This window comes from Onychostruthus taczanowskii, unplaced genomic scaffold (assembly GCF_017590055.1).
Source record: "Onychostruthus taczanowskii isolate IOZ18803 unplaced genomic scaffold, ASM1759005v1 scaffold100, whole genome shotgun sequence".
Taxonomy (NCBI): Eukaryota; Metazoa; Chordata; class Aves; order Passeriformes; family Passeridae; genus Onychostruthus; species Onychostruthus taczanowskii.
Genome location: NW_024496527.1, coordinates 308,338 through 334,004, shown reverse-complemented (window position 1 = coordinate 334,004; position 25,667 = coordinate 308,338). Strand labels below are relative to the sequence as shown.

Below are 25,667 nucleotides of genomic sequence, written 5' to 3'. Positions count from 1 at the left end.
TCCTCCTCCTCCTCCTGCCTCCCTCTCTCCGCTGCGGGGGCCGCCAGCCCCGCCGGGACAGTCACCACCGGCAGCGACGGCGCGGTGCGATCCGTCCATCCCATCGCGTCCCGCTGCGATCCATCCATCCCATCGCATCCCGCTGCGGGACATCCATCCCATCGCATCCACCACACCCCCCGCCGTGCGCTGCGGGGCTCTTTCCCATCCCGGTGCGAGGGGACATTTACCGCAGCCCGAGGCGGAGCGGGGCATCCCTCGCCGCCCATCCCGGCGCGGCGCTTCCCATGGAGGCCGAGGGATACCGCTGCCGCAGCAGCCGCTACATCGAGAGCGGCCAGTCGGCCGTGCCCAGCTCGGTGCTGTTCGCCGCCGGCCTTTTGGGGAACGTGCTGGCGCTGCTGCTGCTGGGCCAGCACCGCCGGCGCTCCCGCTCGCCCGGGGGCCGCCCTCCGCGGGTGTCGGCGTTCTACGTGCTGGTCACGGCGCTGGCGGTCACCGACCTGCTGGGCAAGTGCCTGATCAGCCCCATGGTGCTGGCAGCCTACGCCTACAACCGCAGCCTCAGCGAGCTGGGGCCGGGCGGCCGCGGCGAGGAGCAGCCGGGGGTGCTTTGCCAGCTCTTCGCCTTCCTCATGGCTTTCTTCGGGCTGGCCCCCACGCTGCTGCTGCTGGCCATGGCTCTGGAGTGCTGGCTTTCCCTGGGCCACCCCTATTTCTACCGGCGGCACCTGACCCGCCGCCTGGGCGCCGCGCTGGGGCCGGCGGCCGCGGGGCTGTGCGCGCTTTTCTGCGCGCTGCCCCTGCTGGGCTTCGGCGCTCCCATGCAGTACTGCCCGGGCACCTGGTGCTTCATCCGCATGGCCGGGGGTGGCCCGGGCCAGCTGGGCTTCGCCGTGCTCTACGCCAGCCTGATGGGCTTGCTGGTGCTGGCCATCGTGGCGTGCAACGTGAGCAGCATGCGGCAGCTGTACGGCATGGCCCGCAGGCAGCCCCGCCGCGGGACGCCCCCCGCCGCCGCCCCCCGCATGGAGGAGCTCGACCACCTCGTCCTGCTGGGGCTCATGACCGTCCTCTTCACCGTCTGCTCGCTGCCGCTCATCGTGAGTAATCCCGGCGTGTCCAACCCCCGGGAAAATCGCCCTGTGCCCTGGGAGGAGGTGGGGGATGCTTGGTGCCTCGCTAGGGGTCGGTTGTTGTGGGAAATCCGGTGGGAAATATCCTTTCCTCAGCACCACGCTCTCGCAGGGAGGTTGGGTGGGTGATTTGGCACCCTTGGAATAGTTCCCCGCCTTGTCCATGGGGGTCAGGCACGCTGGAATATCCCCCCCCCCCAGCAGCCCCTGCCCCTGGGAGCCTGGGTGGCTGCTTTGGCCCCCCTCAAATGCTCATCACCCCACGCCCCATTGCATTAATCCATTTGGAAAAATATTCTTTCTTAGCACCATCTCCTCACAGGGAGGTTGGATTGATGATTTGGCCCCCTTGGGATGGTCCCTGACCCTGTCCAGGGGGGTCAGGCTGTTGTTAAAGCACCCTGGAATATCCCCCCCACCACCAGCACCACTCAGTCCTGGAGAGGTCAGAGCTCTGAATTTGGGATAAACCCTCACACCACCACCAGCTCCTGGGGGCCAAGGCTTTGCCTCCTTCTAAATCCTCCCCCAGTCTGCCCACAGGGACCAGGTCATTGCCTAAAACTCCTTGGAATAACCCTCCCACCACCACCCCCCTCCAGGGGCCAGGGGTTGTTTAGACCCATTGGAATAAACTCTGGAACCACCACCCACTCCTGGAGGTGCCAGGAGATCAATGCTTTAGTCCCTTGTGAGTAACCCACCCCTGCCACCCTCTAGGATCCTCTCCAAGGGTCAGGTTATTACTTGAATCCCCTTGGAATAAATCCCCCCTGTGGCTGCACTATCCCATTCTGGGAGGTTGCCCACCCTCAGCACAAGCACCACATCCCCAGTCCTCAATTTATTTGAATGAATTAAATAAATTAAATTTATTTAATAATAAATAATAATAAATAAATAGATTTTAATTAAAGATTATCATTGAACCCTCGTGGAATAACCCTCCCAGCAGCACCACTCTGTGCCAGAGGTACTGGGGGAGTGTCAGATAATTACTTTGTCCCCCCCTCTGAGTGCCCCCCACCCTGTCCCAGGGATCTGAGTGTTGCTTTAACCCCCGTGGAATAATGTCCAACACCCATCCTGGGGTGGAGGAATTAATTAATTGTTTAATCCTCCTGGAATAACCACAACAACCCCACCACCCTGTCCTGGGGGTTGATTGATTGCTGAAATTTCCTTGGAATATTTGCCCCCCCCCCCAAAACTCTGTCCCAGGCATTCCATTGCCCCTCCCTGGAATACCCAATCCCAGCACCACATCCCCAGGGCTCAGCTCATTGTTTTACCCCCTAAAACAACCCCTCCATCATCCCCACTCTGTCCCAGAGGAGCTGGGGGGCTCAGGGGGTCAGGTGATTATTTCAATCCCATCTGAGTGTCCCCTCCCCATCCCAGGGATCAGTTTGCTGCTTTGGCTCCACTGGAACAACACCCACCCCCACCCCATCACCCCCCTCTGCTCCTCTGAGGGGTTTAAGGTTTGGGAGGGGGGTGTCAGTGCATTGCATCCGACCCCTCAATTGCCCCCCATTCCCACCCCATCAGACCCTTCAAACCCCCCATTCCCACCCTTATTAACACTTCAAAACCCTCCATCCCTAATCCATCAGACCCCTCAATTGCCCCCCACTCCCACCCCTATGGGACTCTTCAAAACTCCCCATTCCCACCCCTATCAGACCACTCAATAACCCACCATTCCCACCCCATCAACCCTCAAGTAACCCCCCCATCCCCACCCTTACCAGACCCTTCAACCCTCCCATTCCTACCCCTATCAAGCCCTTCAAAACCCCCCATCCCCACCCCATCAGACCCCTCAATTGCCCCCCACTCCCACCCCTATGGCTTTTCAAAATCCTCCATTTCCACCCTTATCTACCCTTCAAAAGCCCCCACTCCCACCCCTATCAGACTCTTCAAAACTCCCCATTTCCACCCTTATCAGACCCTTCAAACCCCCCCATTCCCACCCCTATCAGCCCCTCAATTGCCCCCCCATCCCCACCCTTATCAGACCCCTCAGTAACCCCCATTCCCACCCTTATCCAACCCTTCAAAACCCCCCATCCCCACCCCCGTGTCCCAAAGCTGCTGGGCAGACCCAGCTCCCTGTGAACCCCCCTGGAATCCTCCCCAGGGGTGGGAGACCCCCCCTTTGTCCCCCACTCCTGGGTCGGATCCTGCAGTTCCACCTTTCCATCACCCTCTGCAGGCAGAGCTGGTGCCGCAGGCGGGGCCACCCCAAAACCAGGCTGGGAGGTGTGCATGTGTGACAATTGCCACATCCTCTTCCTGCCACCTCTGCAGCCATACCACGAGGTATCAGGCACCAGCAGCCTGTGCTCGTTCAGGCTTTGTGACCACCCCAGGCTCAATCCCTGCCGAGTTATCCAAGGGATGCCAGCTCCAATTTCCATGGCAAAGGGGATCGGCACAAGTGGCGTGCCCCAGCCTGGGGGACAGAGCAGCACCTGCCAAGGCTGGATGATTCCTTCATCCATGAAAAAAAAATCCTGGTCACTGGCACCACATTTCCAGCTCTAACATCCTTGTCCTGATGTGGCTGTCCCTGAGCCACGACCATCCATGACCCAGCTGGGCCCACAACCCACAGCACTGATGCCATCCGTGGGGTTAAAACTTCTTCGGCTGCCCCGGGAATATTTTTACCCCCACCATAGCAATTCCCCCCTATTTCCTTGAACTTTCTTAACTTTCTCCCATCCCCTGGATATTTTTTTTGGCCAGATCCGGGCCTACATGGGGGCTTTTGCTGCCGATTTCAACGAGAACGCCGACCTGAGCGCGCTGCGCTTCCTCTCCGTCAACTCCATCGTGGACCCCTGGGTCTTCATCATCTTCCGCACCTCGGTCTTCCGCTCCTTCGTGCGCCGCGTCTGCCGGCGGCTCGGCTCCCGCAGAGCCTCCCTGAAAGGCTCCAGCCCCGCAGGTGACAGCCAGTTCTGTCCCCCGGGCTGCCGCAGGACAGACCCGCCGCCGCTCGGCATCCCCTGAGCGCCGCGCTGCTGCAGAAGCCGGCGGGCTGCTGGCGAGGATGAGGAGCGAGCCTTCGGCCCCGCAGCCCTGCCCCTGGAGCATCCCGAGGCGCCACAGGGCGGTGGCAGGAGGGGACAGCGTCCGGCTCGCTGCGAGGGACGCTGTGAAGGGTTTTTGTCCCCTCCCCAGGCTGCGTTTTGCCCCGGAGAGGATCTGGGATCCCCGGGGATCTGGGAATATCACGAGCAGCAGCGTTTTGTGGAGGGTTTGGGCAGAGCCCGGCTCCAGGAAGGCAGAAGGGCTTTGGAGCGTGGTTCAGGGCACCGGGGATGCGCAGGGAGGAGAAGTGTGGGTGTGTGCCCGTGGAATAAAAGTGGTTCAGTGTTTCACCGCCTTGGCCTGTGCGTGATCCCATTCCATGCCAGGGAATGGGTTTGGGGTGTCCCAGAATGGGTGAGGGGCAGGAGGGACTCAGGAATTCGAGCAGCAGTTCCTGGAGTGAGGAGGGGCTGGCTGCAGGTGGAATCCCTCCCTGGCACACCCTCCACCCCTGCCCAGGTCCTCCCCTGTTCCCTAGGCAGGGCTGCAGTTTGTCCGTCCTTATCTCGCTCTTCTCCGGAAAACTCCGAGCACTGATGTTGCATTTGTGCTCCTCAGCCGTACCTGCTCTGCTGTAATTATTTAAATGCAGTATTTATGACTGTCCTGAGCCTTAATGAGAGCAGTAATTGAGAGAACACAGAGCCTGGCGTGCACAAGCTCTCGGTGCGAGCGTGCAAGAGAGCGATCGTTTTAATGGAAGATCCATTTCCTCTCAACCACAGGTATTAACTGGATCTAATTTTTACCTCAAGTGGCCATTTATGCCAAAAAAATTACGATGACCAACGGTTTGGTGCCCTTGGAGGAGACAGAGGGTATTTCTCTCCTCTGTTTAGCTAAGCCTTGCAAGGTGCAGCCGTGTTCCTGCCTGCTCTCACGTGATGTTTACTCTTGGTGCCAAACAGATTCTGCTTTTGAAGGAACAATATCTTGGAGCTTTTTGGAGGTGACCTGCTTGGGTTGGCTCTGGCTGTTTCTCCCAGCTGGAGAAAAGGGCAGAGATGTATTTGGGGATGTTTTGGGGGAACCTGCGAGCTGCCAGCTCGGTGCCTCTCCTCAGGGTTTTCCAAGGAGAAAGAAGAAAATGAGGGTTGGTTCATGGATTGGTTTCATGTTACTGGCATGGTATTGACTTGGAGATGGCTCACGTGGGGCTGCAGAGTCAACAGCTCCCAGCCTGCTCCGTGGCTTTCCTGGGATCTGTTCCACTGCGGCCAGATGAGATAACAGCCCTGGAAAACTTTGTTGTTGTCCCCCTAAACTGGGATTAATCTCCTCCCCCAAACAGATCCGGGCTCCACACGGGACAGACGGAGCAGGCACGGTCAGGCTGGGGGTGTTCGATGTAGGATCAAGGAATGATCACTGAGGTGGGATAAGATTTCCAAGCTGAGGGCATTCTGGGTGTGCAGGGCATCACCTGCCCCTGGTGCCTGTGAGGATTCACCCCTGGAGAGGCCGTGGCCCAGGAGAAATCCCTGCCCCAGGAAAGGTCCCTGCCCCATCATGTATGTGTTTAGATCCCAGGGTAACCACAATCCGTGGAAATCTGTAATTAAACCAACACAAACCAAATCAGGTTCGTTATTAAGGTGCATAAACAGACTCCCCCTGAGCTGATGCAAACACCTCATCACCGACCCATCCGTGATTTTGTCATCTCAGGAAATAAACCATGGAGCGACGAGTGACGCCCCATCCCCGCAGCATCCCCACTCCCTGGCCGGGACCACACCTTTCCCAGCGACCTTGACACTCTCCTCTGGCTCGGGCAGCACTTTTAATCGGGATTCTGCCCTTGCTGCTCTCCTGCCTGCTGCGGGAGCAGACCTGGAGTCTCCAGCAGCCTCCGGGCGAGCCAAGCGGCGGCCGCAGCCAGCGAGCTTCGGGATCGGGGCTGCAGCCAGGGCGGCCTCCAGGAGGATCAACCCTCGCTGTTCATGAATTCCAGGCTGCTCCCGGGGCTGCCGTGTCCCCGTCCTCGCCAGAGATGGCAGCACGTCCCCAGCCAGGGCCGGGCTCCCGAGGAGCCGGGAGCCCCTGGATGTTCTCCACCCCAAGCTGCTCCCTCGGGCACCCCATTTTTCAGCGCCTCGACACGTACAGAGGCTTCGGGAGTTATGTCAAAGCTTAGATCCCCTCCTTACTGAGTGTGGGAAGCGTCAAAATAAAAGGGAAATATAAATTAATTAAGAATTGAAATGAAAAAAATGCCGACAACGCGCGGGTTGGTTGTAAATGTTGCTAAAAAAGAACCGAAAAGCTCCGGGAGCCCCAGCAGGGGAGGGGAGAGATGCCGAGGAGCCCTCCTTGATGGCATCCTCCCCCCAGGCTCTGCAGCGCTGTCATTGCCCTGGGGACCCTCGGTGCCAGCCGCTCCCGAGGGGACGGACCTGGCGCTTAATGCAGGCGACAAAAGAGAGGCGGCTCAGCCCGGGCTGCAGCTCCACGCCAGCCGTGCCCCTCTGGGGGCTCTTTTATGTCGCTGTCACCCTCCGGCGCTGCCCTGTCCCACGCTGTCACTGCTGCCACCAGCATCACCTCTCCCCGCATCCCGCTCCTTTCCTGGACATAAATCACTCCCAGGGTGTCTTGTGCTTTTTTTTTTTTTTTTTTTTTCAGCTCATGAAATCCAGGCACAACTTTGCTCAAGCTCATTTCCCGACAAATTGTTGCGCTTTTTTTTTTTTTTTTTTTTTTTAATATTGCCTCCTGCATTTTTCAGCTGCTCTGCAAGCAGGGAGGCTCGTGCCCGGGCAGGCAGCAGTGCCAGGGCTGCCAGCAGCCCCAGCCCACCCAGCAGTGGCTTCCTTTGCTTTTTAACCCACTCACCCAGCTGCTGGTATGGGATAACAGGACAGGGCACCAAAACCTGGCCCAGTGCTCAGCCCTGCTTGCCCAGGATGGGGAGTGAGGCTGCTGGAAGCTCCGGAGCACGAGATAAGGGGTGGGAAGGTTTGGAAGAGAAGTGTTGTCTGGATTTGTTAAACACAAGTCAGGATGGGGGTTTGGTTCAAAAGGGATGAAATCCACTCACACTCACAGGACTCCTCCACGTCCCTGGTGCCAGAGCCACCCTTTAAAATCCACCAGGGATGGAGCAGGATCCCAGCACCCTCCCCATCCATAGGCAGCAAACTCCAGAGGCTGAGCCCTCTCTATGTAGCTCATGAAACTTTCCTACAAGCCCAGAGAGTTTTTCCCAACTGGGCCAAGCCTGGAAATCTTCTTTTAGGGACAACAATGCCAATAAACCTTGAGAGGATGTATGAGATGCTGGAGTGTGTCCGGGGCAGGGAACAGAGCTGGGGAAGGGGCTGGAGCCCCAGGAGAGGCTGAGGGAGCTGGGAAGGGGCTCAGCCTGGAGCAAAGGAGGCTCAGGGGGGACCTTGTGGCTCTGCACAGCTCCTGCCAGGAGGGGACAGGGACAGAACAAGGGGAAACAGCCTCAAGCTGGATCAGGGCAGGTTCAGATTGGGTATTGGAGAAAATCTCTCTGCCCAGGGCAGTGGTGGAGTCCCCATCCCTGGAGGGATTTAAAAGCTGTGAGGATGTGGCACTTGGGGACATGGGTCAGCGGTGGCCTTGGCAGTGCTGGGGGAATGGTTGGACTCAGTGTCTTAGAAGACTTTTCCAACTTAAATAATTCTAGGATTTGAGATGGCCCTGGCTAGAGGCAGGACAAGAGCTAAACATGGAAGCAAAGGGAAGAAAACAAACACTTCCCAAGGCAGGACAGATTGTACCAAGCAGCCTGTTCCTGGTTCCAGCTCAGAAGGGGGAATGAAAAAACAAAAGCCCAGCAATTTTCCTATTATTGCAGAAAAATCCCATCAGAGACAACTGTCAGTGGAGAAGCCCGAAGCCCCAGAAGGGTATTTAAGGCTCCATTAGACTGCCAGGAAAATGAGCTCCAGAAGAAGCCAAAACCCCTTCCTGAGCTGTGACAGGGAACGCCAGAAAGGGGTGGGAGGCTGGGAAAAGCCTTGGAGCACCCTACAGGGTGCCTGCTGCTCGGAAAAGGGCTCTGGAGGGCAGACTGCAGCTGCCTGCATGGATCAGGGCAGGATTCAGCCCCAGCTGAATTTGTGGGAGGCACAAAGGAGGGCTGAAAATGCCAGGGTGCCACCCAGCCCTCTGGAATCAAACAGGATGGCTCCCACCGACAGATGTGCCCACGTGCCTGGGTGCTCTGCTGGATCAGGACTGCAAGCAGGGCTAAAAGAGCTCCTGGGATGTGTTTTCCTGGCCCACCCGTGGTGAGGTGGTCTGGGGTGGCTCAAACACCATGCCCTCCACCCCAGCCATTGATCTGACCATGGGAACAGAGCTGGGGCTTTGCCACCTCGTCCTCCCCAGCACGCTGAAGAGCCCTTTGAGCTGAGCGAGAGGAGAAAGCCAAGCCAGGCCTGGGAGTGGCCCCTCAGAGATGGAGGTGCTGTCACAAACCGCAGCTCACCCGGCCCCAAATTTCCTTTGCGAAGTTCCTGTTACAAAAGCGTGGTTTTTAAAATAACAGCCACAGCCACTCGCGTGCCTGCAGCCTGCTGCGGCCAGCCCTGCTGCAGTGTTCCACCCAGGTGCACGGAGCAAATCTGGAATTAAATTGTTTCAGTTGTTGGGACAGCCCCAGGGCCACGGGAGGGAAAAGGTTTTTTTTATTCTGGAAGTGACCTGTGAAGCACCAAGTGCTTCAGTAAAGGCAGCTTGAGTGAGGGCTGGTGTCCTGAAGGATGGAGGTGGCATCTGAGGCCACTGGGATCTAGCATGTGCATTTCCCACCCCTGGATGTGTTCCAGCTTGGATGAGCCTTGGAGCAGCCTGGGGCAGTGGAAGTGTCCCTGCCCATGGCAGGGGGTGGGACTGGATGGGCTTTAAGGTCATGGCCAGAGAAGCTGCACCCCGCTGGGGACCAGCGATGACATGCAGGACAGGGGGACAATGGGGACATGGCCTGGTGCCAGCCACGGGGCAGGGAGCTCTCCGTGGGTTCCTCTGGAGCAATGGGAATCTCCCTGCACAGCCGGGGCTCAGCTGGGCTCGGGGGGCTCTGGGGTTCTGTGCCCTGGGGCTCTGAGCTGGCCCAGAGCAGCACCGGGAGCCTCTGACCGTGCGAGGGGCTCCCTCACGGGCACTGGGATTGCGGGATTGGCACCGGGACAGAGTGAGACTCCATGCCCCAGGAGCCACACCGGGACTCCGGACCTGTGCCGGGATTGGCCGTGAGAGCGACCCCAGGCCGGCACCGGGACTGCTGAACCGGCACCGGGACTCCTGGACTGGCACCGGGAGTGCTGAACCGGCACCGGGAGTGCTGAACCGGCACCGGGAGCGCTGGGGCCGTGCCGGGATTGGCCGTGGGAGCCGCTCCCGGTCTGGCACAGGGACCGGTCGTGCCTCAAAGCCGCACCGGGCTCCTGGACCGGCACCGGGCTCCGGGACCGACCTCGGGCTCTTGGACCGGCACCAGGGCTGGCCACGGGAGGGACTCTCGAAGCCGCACCGGGCTCCTGGGCCAGCACCGGGTCCGGTCGTGAGAGGCGCTCCCGGTCGGGCAGCGGGGCTGGGTCACACCGGGCCTGTCCCAGCGATCCCGGGGCCGCCCCAGCACTCCCAGACCGGCACTGGGGCTCTCGGACAGCACCGGGACTGGCTGTGTCCGGGTCTTCCACACCGGTACCGGGACTAGCCGTGTCCGGGACTCTCAGACCCGTACTGGTACTGGCCGTGTCCGGGATTCCCACACCGGTACCGGGACTCTCAGACCCGCACCATCACTGGCCGTGTCCGGGATTCCCACACCGGTACCGGGACTGTCGGACCGGTACCGGGACTGGCCGTGTCCGGGACTCCCACACCGGTACCGGGACTCTCAGACCCGCACCATCACTGGCCGTGTCTGGGGCTCTCAGACCCGTGCCGGGACCGGCCGTGTCCAGGGCTCCCACACCGGTACCGGGACTCTCAGACCTGCACCAGGACTGGCCGTGTCCGGGTCTCCCAGATTGGTACCGGAACTGTCGGACCGGTACCGGGACTAGCCGTGTCCGGGACTCCCACACCGGTACCGGGACCGGCCGTGTCCCGGTCTCCCAGATTGGTACGGGGACTGTCGGACCGGTACCAGGACTGGCCGTGTCCGGGACTCCCACACCGGTACCGGGACTCTCGGTCCGTCCAGTGTCGGTCCGTGGCGTTCCCCGCCTCCGCTCGCTCCATCCCTGCGAGCGCGGGCCCGGGGGGGGTCGGGGCGGGCGGTGCCGGTGCCGGTGCCGGGGGGCGGCAGCGCAGTCGGGCGTGCGGCGGCGGCGGCGCGGGATGAACGGGACGGGCCGGGCGTACGGGAGCGACGGGGCAGCGCTGCCGGCCGGGGCTCGCCCGCTGGTCAGCGCCCTCATGTTCTCGGCCGGGCTCCTGGGCAACCTCCTGGCGCTGGGGCTGCTCCTGCGCGGCCGCCGCGGGGCCCGGCAGCGCCCGCCCGCGCTGTTCCACGTCCTGGTGCTGGCCCTGGTGCTCACCGACCTGCTGGGCACCTGCTCCGTCAGCCCCTTGGTGCTCGCTTCCTACCACCGCAACCTCACCCTGACCAGCCTGGCCCGCGGAGGGCACATCTGCCTCTACTTCGGCTTCGCCATGAGTTTCTTCGGCCTCGCCACCATGCTCATCCTCTTCACCATGGCGCTGGAGCGCTGCCTGGCTCTGGGGAGACCGTACTTCTACGAGCGCTTCCTGAGCCCCCGCACGGGCCTGGTGGCCCTGCCGGCCATCTACAGCTTCTCGGCCGCCTTCTGCTCGCTGCCGCTGCTGGGCTTCGGGCGCTACGTGCAGTACTGCCCCGGCACCTGGTGCTTCATCCAGATGCACCTGGATCCGCAGCGGAGCGACGGGGAGGCGGCGGGGCTGAACGTCACCTTCTCGCTGCTCTACGCCACCCTGCTCCTCTTCCTCATCGTGGCCGTGCTGCTCTGCAACCTGAGCGTCATCGTGAACCTGGCCCGCATGCACCGCCGCGGGCAGAGGAGCCGCCGGGTGGCCGGCACCGAGCAGCCCCGGGCGGCCGCGGGCTGCGGCCGGCGCATGTTCTCCATGGCCGAGGAGATCGACCACCTCCTGCTGCTCTCCATCATGACCATCACCTTCGTCATCTGCTCCCTGCCCTTCACGGTGAGTGGCGCTGGTTGTTCCCTCTCCCCAGCGCCCACATTTGTCTCTTGGTCTTTGTAAAGCTTCCCCCAAGTCTGCTGGCCAGACCTCGAGGGTTGGGGTGAAAGCTTGGGAGAGGCCAGCTCAGCCGTGAGCTTGGCAATTTGCGCGTCAGCTGGGAGTGGGGGGATCATTCCCTGTGTCCCCACGGCCAGGAGGAGGATGGGGGATCAGGATCACGGGGGGCAGGAGCATGGAATGGCAGGAGAATGGGGTGGCAGGAGGATGGGGTGGTGGGAGGATGGAGTGGCAGGAGGATGGAGTGGCAGGAGGATGGAATGGCAGGAGCAGAGGTGCCCTCCCACCCCACAGAGGCTCCGAGGCCAGGCCTGTGACTCAGGCAGGGTCCCCTGGACCACACGGCATCACTGCGATTCCCAGGATCCAGGAACTCATGGTGGAGGTGTGAGGAATGGCAAAACAACCAACCACATTTCTAGAGAGGGGATGAAGGAGCTGCCCTGGGCTGGAGGCAGTGGATATCCATGCTGGGCAGGATGAGTTATCCCAGATTTCTGTGGATGGAGCTGGAGATGTGAGAGGCTGTGCCCACCTCGCTGTCAGACAGAGGTTTCTGCTCCTCTGCAACAGCACTGAGGCGCTGGCACAGAGATGGGAGATTTCTGGGAACAGAGATCTGGCACAGCAGCCACAGCACGTGTCATCCCAAGGGACATCCCCACATCCCGTGCCCCATCCATGCACGAGGCTTCCAGCAGAAATCCGGGATCAAAACAGCCAAGTGAAGAAGTGGAGAGAGCGAGTGCCCTGCCTCTGTCTGGGCTGTTCCCTCCCAAGGGCCACTTTTCATCCATCCAAGTGCTTTTCCACCAGGAGCATCGATGGCTCCAGAGCCTGGGTGTGTGATCCCCCAGTGCAGCTCAGTTTGGTCCCTGAAGAAGTGACCCCAGCAAGGCTGGGAGCACAGCCAGTGCTAATTTCACACTCTTGGTGTTAAACAGACTCTACCTTCCCTTCATCCTCCCTTGCTTTTCCTAAGGGAAAAGGAAATAACCACAGGATACGGCCGAGCCAGGGTTTTAGACAAAGGAATAATGTCCAGATGCTCGTGAGCATCCCAGGAGCCTCAAGGCCCTGAGAGACACTCCAGCTCCTGACCGTGAACCCACAGATGATGGACAGCTCTTCCTGTGTCCCAAAAAAGCGCCGGGTTGGCTGCTGTGGTCAGCAGGGAGCGGAACCCCTCGGTGGGGACACGTGGGCATGGCCCTGTGAGCGTGCTGGGGGCAGAGGGGCTGGGAAAGCAGCCCTGGCCGGGATCCCAGGGCCCTGTGGTGGCAGATACGGCCTTATCCAGAGCCAGCTTCCCTTTTCCCATCGCCCGGCTCCCATGTGGGGCCGCGCTTTGGCAGCGCCTCAACCCCAGCTGCCTCCTCGGGGTGACACTTTCTCTCCTGTCCCCCGGCTGCCCACAGCAGCCACCGCTCCTCCCAGGAGGAGCCCGGCCACACAAACCCGCCGGGCCACGAATTCCTTCCCAAAACACACCGGAGCTTGGAAATGCCGCGTGGATGCGCCGCGCCGGCGTGGTACCCGGCGGGTGCCGGGCAGGGGAGGGATGCTCCTGCTGCCCGGCCCCATCCAAGCCTGTCCCCAGCCCGGAGCGAGGGGGTGGCGGGTGACCCGGGTGAGTAAGGAGTGCTGAGTCACCCTTCCAGGAAGCCCCGCGGGCTGGGATGAGTCGGCAGGAGCAGGAAGGAGCGGCGGGGTCCCGCAGCGCTCATCCTCTCCGTGGTCTCCCACGGTTCTTGCTGCTCTCAAGGTGAGAGACGCCGCTTCCTGCAGCCACGGAGGGAGGCTCCCCACTGATTGTGGCTCTGAACGAAGCGGAGCAGGAGGCTGGCTTGCGTTTAAAGTTCATTCAAACCCATGGAGTCAGCGAATTTGCTGTGGCGGCCCCAAAAGAGCTGCCCGGGCGGCAGATTTGGGGAGCCCAAACTCGGGATTATTTCTGCCTGTGATTTCTCCCTGGTTGAGGGAGGGGATTGTGAGACCCCGCTGCAGGGCTGTGTCCAGCTCTGGGGTCCTTCCAGCACAGGAAGGACCTGGAACTGTTGGAGTGAGTCCAGAGGAGGCTGATTAAAGGGATGGAGCAGCTCTGCTGTGAGGAAAGGCTGGGACAATGGGGATTGCTGACCCTGGAAAAGAGAAGGGTTTGGGGTAACCTAATGATGACATTCCAGTACTTGAAAGGAGCTATAGGGAACATGGAGGGAGACTCTTTACAGAGGCCTGGAGTGACAGGACCAGGGAGAAATGGATTCAAACTGACAGAGAGGAGGTTTAGATGGGATATCAGGAAAAAAATCTTAACTGTGAGGGTGGTGGAGCCCTGATGCAGATTGTCCAGAGAAACTGTGGCTGGAAGGGTTCCAGACCAGGTTGGATGCACCTCCACCAAGCAGCACTGACAGAGCCACGGGACACAGCCTCCAGCTGTGCCAAGGGAAATACAGGTTGGATATCAGGAAGAAGTTTTTTCCAGAAAGGGTGATGAAGTTCTGGAATGGCTGCCCAGGGAGGTGGTGGGGTCACCATCCCTGTGTCATTCTGTGATTTCTGTCTTTCTGTGATTTCTGTCATTCTGTGAATTCTGTGAATTCTGTGAATTCTGTCATCCTGTGATTCTGTGAATTCTGTCATTCTGTCATTCTATGAATTCTGTCATTCTGTGAATTCTGTGAATTCTGTCATTCTGTCTTTCTGTGATTTCTGTCATTCTGTGATATCTGTCTTTCTGTGATTTCTGTCATTTTGTGATTTCTGTCATTCTGTGAATTCTGTGAATTCTGTCATTCTGTCATTCTGTGATTTCTGTCATTCTGTCATTCTGTGAATTCTGTGAATTCTGTCATTCTGTCATTCCGTGATTTCTGTGATTCTCTGAATTCCGTCATTCTGTGAATCCCGTGAATTCTGTGGACGGGCCTCGCCTGAGCCCAGCCTAGCAGCACCACAGGGGCCTAGGTGACTCTTAACCCCCTTTCCACCCCTGACTCCCCAGATCCGCGCCTACGTGAACAAGTTCCGCCAGGAGCAGGGCGACCACGAGTGGGACCTGCTGGCCCTGCGCTTCCTCTCCATCAACTCCATCGTGGATCCCTGGGTCTTCGCCATCCTGCGGCCGCCCGTGCTGCGCCTCATGCGCTCCGTGCTCTGCTGCCAGGTCACCCCCACGGCCCCGGGTGGCCACGCCGTGTCCTCTGCCGTGACAAAGCTGCCGGCGCGGCCGCAGTAGATCCAGGGGGATCCTGCCTCCTGACGGGCAGTTCTGGGCCCCTCAGCTTGGGAAGGATGTTGAGATGCTCGAGTGTGTCCAGAGGAGGCAACGAGGCTGGTGAGGAACACAGATCCTGTGAGGGATGGCTGAGGGAGCTGGGGGTGCTCCGCCTGGACAAAAGGAGGCTCAGGGGTGCCCTCCTCGCTCGGCACAGCTCTGAAAGGTGCCTGTGCTCAGCTGGGCTGGGCTCTGTCTCCAGCACTGACACAACCAGAGCACCCAGCCTCCAGCTGTGCCAAGGGAAATTCAGGTTGGATATCAGGAAAAAGTTTTTTACAGAAAGGGTGATAAAGTTCTGGAATGGCTGCCCGGGGAGGTGCTGCAGTCACCATCCCTGGTGTGTTTAACAAAGCCTGGATGTGGCACTGGGGGCCAGGGCTGGGTTGAGCTGTTGGGGCTGGGTTGGACTCCATGATCCTGAAGGTCTCTCCCAACCCAGGGATTCTGGGATTCTGTGAATACTGTGAAGCTCTGCCTCAGGGCTCACCCAGAGACGTGGCTCTGCAGCCTGGGCACGCTGGGGGTGGCTCAGGTGTCACCTGGGAGGTGACTGCGGCCTCTCACAGGGACAGAAGTGCAGTCCCCCTTTAGTGGGACAAGGTTGGAAGGGCTGGTGAGTCCCTGGGTGCTGCTGGCACCCTTAGGGCTGGAGGAGGGCTCAGCCCTGCTGGGGAGGGTTGGGGGTGAGGCTTGGGGGGTTTTGTTGTAGCCCCACGGTTGGGGGGTGATGGGAAGCAGAGGTTCCTGCTGGTGTGCTTCCCAGCAAGGTCTCCGTGGGTTTTTGGGATGCAGGCAGGGCTGCAGCTCCTGGAGATGGGGCTGGGTGGCTGCAAACACCCATCTGGGCCCCCAGATCCATAAGGATTGGGAAGGACAGGAAGGGAGCAGTGTATCCTCAAAAATCCCCCCTTGTTTTAGGCTGGTTGCCTAAAAAAATGCACTTTTCAGGGCCAGGTCTGTGTGCTCATGTCTGTCTGTCTGTCCGTGCCACACCCCTGAGATTTTAGGCACTGGTGGGTCCCTGAGAGGCACTGAAGTACTAAAAAAGCCAAATTTTGGCGCTTCCCTGGTGCTGTGATGGAGCAGAGCAGCCCCTCCTCAGCACCCATTTGGAAATTCCCTTTGCCCTGTGATTTTTGCAAGAGCCAACAAAGGGAATGAAGAGCCTGACCATGGAATGGTCACAGCCAGGAGCTTCACCCACACCCAGGGTGGTGCTGCTGGTGGGGTTTGGGTTTATCCTTGATTGGGACGAATATTTCTTTAAAATAAAACCTCAAAAAAAATCAATAAAAGCAAAAAACCGACTGCAAAAACCATCCAGCTCATCAATCCTGCCCCGTTGGGCAGCACCCTTCAGCACCACTATTTTATTTTCTGGGATTCCTCTTGCTCTTTGGGACTCCAGGATCGTTCCCACTGGGATGAGGAGCACCCAGCTCCACATCCCAAGGCCACCACTGCCATTAGGAATTTTCTTGTGGCTCCCATCTGAGCAGCATCCACCACACCCAGTGGCATTTGTGCAATTCCCAGTGTGGAGTCTTATTTTTGGGAGCTGCAGCTCTGCTCAGGGAGCCCAAAGGTGCTGAGATTTGGGGCTTTTCCATGGTTTGTGAGTCGAGGTGATGTAAAAAAAAAATAATTAAAAAAAAGAGTTATTATTTAAATAATAAATGTCTCTCAAAGGAGCCTGCTGAATCATGCGTGGGTTTGTGCTTGTGATGCTCCTCAGGGCAGATCTGGCTCCTGGAGGAAATGTGTTGGATGTGGGATGAAACCACGGGAATGGGGGGAGAGAGCAGCAGGAGAGGCTGGCAGGGGGAAGTGGCTGCCTCCAATTCCCTAAAAAGTGGCAATAAAATGTATTTTACAGATGCAGAATGACATTTTTTACCAGAGCTGCAGAGTTTCCTCCCCCATTTCTGAGCTCTTCCCTAAAACCTGCCTATCCCACAGGCAGGGGGAGGCAGGCAAAGCTCCCACCTGTTATCAAAACACCACCCCCAAAAATACCCACCCTAAAAAAAGGCAGAATTGAGATCACTTCTGTCAGGCAGCCAACGGCCACAGGAAGTCTCCTGGCCTCCCAAATTTGTGTGGGCAGATGGCAGCCAGGGGCTGCTCGTGCTCAGATGAGTTTTTGGCAGCACCCCGTGGCTGGGGGGCTTTGGGGGGGTGTGGAATTTTAAGGATGGGGTTTCCATACGTGCCTGCCCATGGGGGTGAAGCTGGGGTGCTCCCCACACCCATGGAATGCCTTGGTGCCAACCTTGGGAACCCAAATTTGGCACCATCCCACCCAGCACTGGGAGGGCACAGTCGTCCCTTCCCAAATTATTCCCTCATCCATGCCCACAGCAGGAGGAAAAGCACGTTCTGGGCTCAGTTTTGGGGCTTCCATCATGTCTCAGGGTGTGCTCAGCTGGAAAAGGAGCCAAAAACTTTAGGAAGAGCCTTGGGTCCTTGAACTTTATTTATCTGGGTGGTCGTGACCTGGTTGCTCACGCTGGAATTTCAGGACCAGTTGCCTAATTCTCCTCTAAGCCAGAGGGAATGGCTGCCTGGAGCGCAAAAGATAGAAAGAAAATTTTTAGAAAAATGGCAAAAATGTTGGAAATGGCAAGGAGGTTTCATCCTGCAGGGACCAGCGTGCCAGGGAATGTGGCAGGGTGGGAGGGGAGCCCAGCAGGAGCCGTGGCACAGCCCAAAGGCAGGATTCTCCCAGAATCCAAGGATTCACTCCTGCCAGCCCCCAGCTCCTCTGCTGACCACTAATTAGCAGCTGCTGGTTTTTTTTGGGAGGTTTGTGGCTCCTCATCAGGAAATGCAGGGCTGGGAGAGAGCCTCCCAGCATCCATCCCCTGGGATTGACTTTTTGCTGCAGGAGAGGCACTCTCCCCTCCATCAGGGCAGCAATCCTGGCAAGCAGGCTCAGGGAAATGATTTGGATCAAATTCAGTGCCAAAATAAGAGGGAAATTGCAAGGAGAGGAACCCCTTAAACCTGAGTCCCTTTGCCAGGACACATCCTGAGCTGCTGGCCAGGGATTACGCCCAAGCTCTGGAATCAAAAACCTCCTCCTTTCCCTGCTTCCAAAGGAGAAAAGGGCCCCCACCAGGGATCTGTGGGGACTGGGAGGACTGTGAATCTCTGTGTCCTGAGCCATGAGCCTGCACAAAATGCCGCTTTTATTAACGTCACGCAGGAGCCCTCGGAAAAAGCAAATTAATTTGCCTCTCATCAGCTCCCTCAGCGTCTGCTCAGCTCAGATCCACGATGACAAAGTTTCATTTCATTGCCTGTGCTGGCCATTAATGAGTTTTTTATTCCCACACCGGAAACCTGCTGGCACAGGGAAGCTCCAGGCAGGTCTTTAATCCTGCGTTTCCATCTGGGGATCTGCTGCTGGGCAGGAGGGAGGGAGGAGCCGTTCCTTGGAGACAACAGAGGGCATCAGCTGCCCCTCAGGCTTCCTGAAAATGGTGAGATTTTCCACAGTGCCTGGGGGTGCAGGGAGTGGGGATCTTGTCCAAAATCCGCCATAGAATCACGGAATGGTTTGGGATGGAAGGGACCTTGAAGATCCCATTCCACCACCTATCCACACCTCCCACCATCCCAGGCTGCTCCAAGTCCTGTCCAGCCTGGCCTTGGGCACTTCCAGGGATCCAGGGGCAGCCACAGCTTCTCTGGGCACCCTGGGCCAGGGCCTGCCCACCCTCACAGGGAAGAATTCCTTCCCAATATCCCAATATCTTCCAAATTCCCAATATCTGATCTCTGCCAGTGCAAAGCCCCTTCATTCTGGCACTTCAGCCCCTTGGAAACAATCCCTCTCCATTCCCAAGTGATGGTGATGCCACACCATGGTTTTGGGAGATGGGCATTTTGGGAGAGTAAAGAAAGGAAAAGCACTTCCCTCCTGCTTCCTCCCTTCCTGGCTTGTTTGGAACATCTCCCCCCATTGCTGTGCTGTCAGCAGGGAGGAAACTCTCATTTTTGGGCTGTTTGGCTGTGGTTTTATGGGGGCCACAAAAGCCCCTTGGCCCCATTCAGGGAGATCAGGAAATGGGAGCAATATTTGGAACACCCTAAAAATGGGGGCTAGGGATGGGATGGGATGGGATGGGATGGGATGGGATGGGATGGGATGGGATGGATGGGGATGAGATGGGATGGATGGGATGGGATTGGGATTGGGATGGGATGGGATCCATGGGATGGGATTGAAATTGGGATGGCATGGCATGTCATGGCTGCAGTGCTGTGTCCAAGCCCAGCATTCCTGCAGAGCACTTCTGGAATTTCTGCTCCAGACCTTTGGGATGCTGGAAGCAAAGCTGAGCTGCCTTTCCAGGCACAGGAACCCTCCCTGGGCTGCAGAGGGTGTGATCCATGTTAAATTGGATTAAGTTAATCAGCCAAGGAAGTGATTTACGGGGACATGGCATGGCTGGGCTTCCCATCTGGCTCTGCAGTGCTTCCAGGGCTTCCCATGACACAGGAAAATGTCACATGTGGCTTTACCACTGCTGCCTTCTGCTTTTGCAGCTGGTTTTGCACCTCTGCATCCTCACATATTCATGTGAAACCTTTCCCCTGAGTCCCTCAGGTCACCCCACAGCAGAATGATTCCATTCTGAAAGAGGGATCAGCCTTTTCCAGGGATTGTTTGTGGCATCCCAAACTTCAAAGGCTTAAAACCAGAGCCTGGTTCCCAACACTGAGACCCAAAATGAGTAATTTGTGGCTTTTCCCTTGTCACTGTGAGGGGTTCTGAGACCTTGGAAGCAGCAGGGCTGGGCAGAATTACCTAAAGTGAGACCAAACACACCTGAGAGATCCAGAGCAAACTTTTGTGTGGGCATAAATTCCTTGCGCCACATCAGTTTTAGCTGGGAATCCTGCAGTGGAATCCATGGGCTGGGATCCCTGCATCAGCCCCACCACCCTCCCAGCCAGGAATTCCTTCCCAGTCTCACATCAATAACTGTCTTCTGGCAGTGGAAACCATTCCCTGTGTCCTGTCCCTCCATGCCTTGTCCCCAGTCTCTCTCCAGCTCTCCTGGAGCCCCTTCAGGGCTCTAAAGACTCCCTGGAATCTTCTCCAAGTGAACACTCCCAGCTCTCCCAGCAGAGCCTTGAATTTTCAAGCTTTTTTTTTTTTTTCAATGTGTGAATAATGATAACAACAATTTTCATTCTGGCTCTTGGGTTCAGCATTGCAGGGGGGTGAAGGTCTCACATGTCTTTTCCCCAGATTACCATAAATTGTCCATTTCTCAAGCCCAGCAGATTTATTTCAGCTCTGGGTGTGACCTCCTCACTCAGAAGGGCTGTGCCCAGACATTTTCTCATGGAACTCTGTTTTTCTCTTCCTCTGCCACAAAAACAACAACATAAACATCCTGGTTTAGTGCAAGGTGTCCCTGCCTGTGGCAGGACTTGGAACAAGGTGGGCTTTAAGGTCTCTGCCACCCTAAATATTCCACGATCCCATGGAGCTGCAGCTCTCCTGCTGCTCATTTTTCCTTACAGATGGAGCTGGCTGTGCTGGGAGGGTGAGATGGAGGATCTTGGGATGGGGCTGGACCCTGCATCCCTGAATCCCTAAATCCCTGTATCCCTGTGTCTGTGTATCCCTGGATCCCAGTATCCCTGGATCCCAGTATCCTTGAATCCCTGCATTCCTGTACCCCTGTATCCCTGAATTCCTGAATTCCTGTATCCCTGTACCACTGTATCCCTGAATTCCTGAATTTCTGTACCCCAGAATCCCTGTATTCCTATACCCCTGAATCCCTGTACCCCTCAATCCCTGCTCCATCCTGTATCCCTGTGTCTGTGTATCCCTGATTCCCTGTATCCCTGAATTCCTGAATTTCTGAATCCCTGTATCCCACTATCCCTATGCCCCTGAATCCCTGAATCCCTGTATCCCTGTGTCTGTGTATCCCTGTATCCCTGTACACCTGTACCCCTGTATCCCTGAATCCTTGATTTCCTGAATCCCTGTATCCCTGAATTCCTGTACACCTGTACCTCTGTATCCCTGAATCCCTGTACCCCTGAATCCCTGTACCCCTATACCCCTGAATCCTGTATCCCTGAATCCCTGAATCCCTGTACCCCTGTACCCCGTATCCCTGCTATTCCCTGCTCCATCCTTTATCCAAAATGCCCTCACAAGCAAAGGCCTGGATGGATCAGAGCCCCCCAGAGTCCCCCCCTCCAGCTGGGGCACATCCAACCAGAAAACCAACCAGAGGGACTGGGAAAAATCCAGCCACAGCTCCCAGATGATCCACAAGCGACTGAAAACAGAAAGAAGGGAAAGTTTTCCGAGGCTGACTGGGACGTGGAGCTAAAAATACAGCGGCTGTGACTCGGGCAGGGAGGGAGGGGCTGGTTTTTCACTCGCCCCCGGAGAAAGTGCTGCCCCTGAAGAGCCTCCAGATGAGGTGTGAGGGAATTTATATCCCCGTTCCCCATGCAGGGAGGGTGGGATCACACTTCCCCGCTGCCCAAGGGCTTTTCCAGAGCTCTGGAAGGGGCAGCTCGTGTCCCTGTTTGACAGCCTGAGGCGGGCAGTGTGTTGGGGACACTCCTGGATGTCGCCAGAGTTTCCCATGCCAGGCTGCTTTTTTTTTTTTTTTTTTTTAACTGGATTTCCCTGGAATGTGCAAACATCCACGTCCATCAAATCCGCAGGGAAATGCAGCCCATCTGATGCTCCCAAAGCGACCTAAATCTTCCAAAGCAAGAGACTAAACAGTGTCAAACTCTCATGGAGCATCTGGATTTTATAGGGGCCATAAAAGCTTTGAGGCATCGTGGAGCAGGGTGGATCTCTCACCATCCTGCCCCGTGTGATCAACCTGTGACCTCTCCCAAAATAAACATATTATTAGGAAAAATCAGAGCCCCCTCGGCATCCTCGTGAGCTGAGCTCGTGTGAGGAGGAGAGCAAAGGTCCTGGGGCTGCCAAGCAAGTCAGGCCATAAATCTTTGTAGGGTTTTATGTGCCTGTGCTGGGGCTGTGGTTTCGTTGTGGCTCCCGCTGGGCTGCCCCAGATGCAGAAGGTGCCATTTTGTGGCTGGATTAAAAATCTCTCTGAAAAACCACCTGGAAATCTTGCTTTCCTGAGAAGCTGGGTTGTGAGTGAGCTCCTGCCATAGTCAAAATTCCAGCCCTCAGGTCTGGCACGTCCCATCCCTGGCAGTGCCCAAGGCCAGGTTGGACAGGGCTTGGAGCACCCTGGGATGGTGGAAGGGGACCCTGCCTGTGGCAGGGGGCTGGAATGAGATGAGCTTTAAGATTCTTTCCATCCCAAACCATTCTGGGATTGTATGGGTGCTCTGCCTCAGTTTCCCCTCTGTGGTGCTGGAAATGGGGTTGGGAAAACCCCTCATATCTCCTTAAGCAAATTACCCTCCCCAAACCCATTGCAGCACCACCCTCCTCCCTCTGCACCTGGAAGGTGCTGGACAAGCAGCACAGCAGTGGTTGGCAGAACTGGGATGGATAAATCCACCATGGATGCCGTTTTTTGGGACCCCCCTATCCCAAACACCACAGCAGGGACAAGGTTTTGTCAATCTGCTCTTGTGGGGGCAGGAGGAAATGGTGAGGGCCAGCCCAGATGTGAAACATCCAAGCAGACAGAGTTTTGAACAGAGTTAAAAAGAAAAGTCTCTGTTTACAAGAAGCTGTTCCAGGGAGGTCTGGAGCCTGTTTATCCCTGGACATTCGTGCTACCAGAGCTCTGGCCCTGCAGAGCAACGGGGTTTGTCATGGGGAGGGGATGTGTACATGAGACAACATTTATTTGTCATGAGCAGCTGCCGCTTCCTCTGCCCCAGAGCTTTTCCATGCAACTGGGGCTGGGAATTGAGCTGGGAGGTCGCTCCGAGGGCCCTGCAGAGGCTGGATTGAGCAGCAGATCCATCAGGATGAGTCCTCCCAGCAAATCAGTGCCTGGGGAAGGCAGGAACAGCCTGTGCCCTGCTGAGGGGCTCTGCCAGAGCTCCCTGGGGCTGCTGGAGGCAGCTGCTCATCATCTTGGAATGATCACGTCAGGCATCAGTTTTGGAAAGCTGTGGAGTGCTCCTCTTCCTCCAGGGTCATCCTCATCCTCATCTCGGATATCCGGGGCCCCCTGGGGCTGTTCCTGGAATTCCTCTTGTCAGGGACAATGGCCTTGAGGGGACAAGGAGCCTCTGCAAACCTCCCTATTCACAAACCACCCCTATTTACAGCTCTGCAAAGAGGGGTGGGCACGGCGGAAAGGGGGCAGAGAAAAGGGAAGGGGGATAAGGGATGGGAAACAAGGGAATGGGATGGGGGAAAGGGAAGAGAAAAGGGAAAGGAAAAGGGGACAGGGACAAGGGAAAGGGGAAGAGAAATGGGGAAGGAAAGGGGGACAGGGACAAGGGAAAGGAGAAGAGAAATGGGAAAAGAAAAGGGGACAGGGACAAGGGAAAGGCAAAGAGAAATGGGAAAGGAACAAGGGAAAGGTGAAGAGAAAAGGGAAGGAAAAGGGGACAGGGACAAGGGAAAGGCAAAGAGAAATGGGAAAGGAACAAGGGAAAGGTGAAGAGAAAAGGGAAAGGAAAGGGAACAGGGAAAAGAGAAAGGTGAAGAGAAAAGGGAAGGAAAAGGGGACAGGGACAAGGGAAAGGAGAAGAGAAATGGGGAAGGAAAAGGGTGAAGAGAAATGGGGAAGGGGAAATGGAGCAAGAGAAGGTGGAAAGGGAACAAGGGACAGGAACAAAGAAAAGGGGAAGGAGGTCAGGGGAATGGAAGAGAAAAGGGAAAGGAGGCAAGAGAAAAGGGAAGGGAAGAAGGGGCAGGTGACAGGGGACAAGGGGACAAAGAAAAGGGGAAGGGAATGGGAGAGGACAAGGGAAAAGGGGAAAGAGGACACGGGAAAATCTTCCAAGCTGTGTCCTGGTGTGTCTGAGCACTGGAATTGCTGTGCCTGGCTGGTTTCAGTGTGTGGCATTTTGCCATCATCCCTCCATTCACTACCTTTTGCATTCCCCAATTTTAGCAGCCAAGCAGCCCTAGAAACCTCAATATTCCCTGCAAGGTGCTCTGGGAACTGGAGCCTTGGTGCTGCTGAGGGCTTTGGGAGCATCCCAGGACAGCAAAACACAGAACCCTGACGTGCCTGAGAGGGTTCGGGGACCAAAACCAACCACCAGCACATCCAGGGCAGGACATCTGCCGCTTCAAACAGCTCCTTCCCCCTCAGAAAGGTCCTTCCCCAAGTGGTTTGCTCAGCATTTTCCTCCTTGTTGGAGTTTCTGCTCAGTCCAGGCCAGTTCTGCCCCCCTGGGCACGCTGTTTTCCTGCCACGGTGCCAACTGCAGCACGGACAAACTGGGCTCAGCTTCCAGCAGCCAGGGCTCCCACGGTGCCAAACACTTCCCAGAGCTTCTCAGGAGCTGTTCCCCAAATTGCTCATGGCTGGGATGAATGTTGTTGGAATAAATCAGGATTTACAAGGGTTATAATCAATAATCTCCTTCGAGAGGGGGCCCAGGGTGGCACATCCCTCTGTTCGGGAGCATTGCAGCAAATATTGAGCACCTGACAGCTTTTTTGGGGGGATCAGCTCTGCCTGGGCATTGCAGAGGTGCTCTCAGGGGTATCTGCTGCCAATGCCCCCACACCTCCAGCCTGCCCACCCAAAGCCCCTGGAGCACATTCCCCACCCCTGCCAGGACAAGGACTGAGGTTCACTCACCAAACACCATCACATTGCTGCTTTTCTCTATTTTTTTTTCTCTCCTCTGGGGAGAATGTGTTTTCTCACATTTTTCTGAAGTCATTGTGTGTTTTGAGAAGGAAGTGCTAAGCCAGGGAGGATTTCTTCTTGAGGGTATGTTTTCTCTCAGACTTTCCTTCACACAGCAGTGCCCAGAGCATTTTTTAAATCCTATTTAATTGCCCTTTCACCCCTGCTTGGATTTGCTGGTTCCTTCCTGAGAGTGGAAGGCTGCTGGCAGTCCACAGGGCCATAACTAACAGGGGACACTTTTGGGGTCCCCAGCCTTGCAGAACAGACCCTATTTTAGGAAGTCACTGTGAGATCCTTGTCCTGGCATCAGGACCCTAAACCCTAACAGGAGGGTCCCTGTTCCCCTGTGGGTGATCCCTGTCCTTGTAGGGAGTCATTGTGGGGTTCTCATCCTCACAGAGGGTCTGAACCCCTTTGGGAGTGTCCTTGTCCTGCTAGGAGGTCGCTGTCCCTCTTAGGGGATCTGTAGGGGATGGCAGCAGCCAAGGGGAGCTCGGTGTCCCCCACAGGGACTGACAGCCAGGGTGGAAGGGGACAGGGAGTTGGCTGAAAATCCAGTTTGTGGGACATTCCCAAGGCAGACCAACAGCTGCCGAGGTCTGGAAAATCCCACAGAGCCTCGTGTGGGGGGTGAGAGAGCAGGACAGGGCAGGCAGAGGTGGCGGTGAGAGGGCAGTGGCCAGGAGAGCAAGGAGGGATGAGCAGGAGCTGAGCTCTGCAGGGAATGAGGTGACAATGTCAGCACTGCCGGCCGGGCACCAGGGCTGCGAGGGACAAAAAGTCACCTTGGTCCGTCTGGGAGAGAAAATGCACCTGGCTGTAAGTCCGAGAAAAAATATCTCCTGGAACGGTTTGGGTTGGGAGGGACCTTAAAATTCATCCCATTCCAACCCTGCCATGGCAGGGACACCTTCCACCATCCCAGGCTGCTCCAAGCCCTGTTAAACCTGGCCTTGGACACTGCCAGGGATCCAGGGGCAGCCACAGCTGCTCTGGGCACCTGTGCCAGGGACTCAGCATGCCCTCAGGGAAGAATTCCTTCCTAATATCCCATCCATCCCTGCCCTCTGGCAGTGGGAGCCATTCCCTGTGTCCTGTCCCTCCATGCCT

At 57.2% G+C, this 25,667-nt stretch overlaps 2 protein-coding genes across 2 annotated transcripts; both read left to right on the top strand.

The window, feature by feature from the left end:
- The first annotated feature begins 287 nt into the window (after positions 1-287).
- PTGDR (prostaglandin D2 receptor) lies at positions 288-4,371 on the top strand. The gene is made up of 2 exons (XM_041410251.1): positions 288-1,103; positions 3,894-4,371. Exons 1-2 carry the CDS (start codon positions 288-290, stop codon positions 4,158-4,160), a joined length of 1,083 nt encoding a protein of 360 aa, XP_041266185.1. The 3' UTR covers positions 4,161-4,371.
- Positions 4,372-10,542: 6,171 nt separating this feature from the next.
- Positions 10,543-14,868, top strand: PTGER2 (prostaglandin E receptor 2). The gene is made up of 2 exons (XM_041410189.1): positions 10,543-11,408; positions 14,473-14,868. Exons 1-2 carry the CDS (start codon positions 10,563-10,565, stop codon positions 14,704-14,706), a joined length of 1,080 nt encoding a protein of 359 aa, XP_041266123.1. The 5' UTR covers positions 10,543-10,562; the 3' UTR covers positions 14,707-14,868.
- Positions 14,869-25,667: the final 10,799 nt, after the last annotated feature.

Excerpts from the sequence above, each read along its gene's own strand:
- PTGDR (XM_041410251.1), top strand. The coding sequence starts at position 288 with ATGGAGGCCGAGGGATACCGCTGCCGCAGCAGCCGCTACATCGAGAGC. Across the intron at positions 1,104-3,893 it reads TCTGCTCGCTGCCGCTCATC|ATCCGGGCCTACATGGGGGC; the intron begins GTGAGTAATCCC and ends TTTTTTGGCCAG.
- PTGER2 (XM_041410189.1), top strand. The coding sequence starts at position 10,563 with ATGAACGGGACGGGCCGGGCGTACGGGAGCGACGGGGCAGCGCTGCCG. Across the intron at positions 11,409-14,472 it reads TCTGCTCCCTGCCCTTCACG|ATCCGCGCCTACGTGAACAA; the intron begins GTGAGTGGCGCT and ends CTGACTCCCCAG.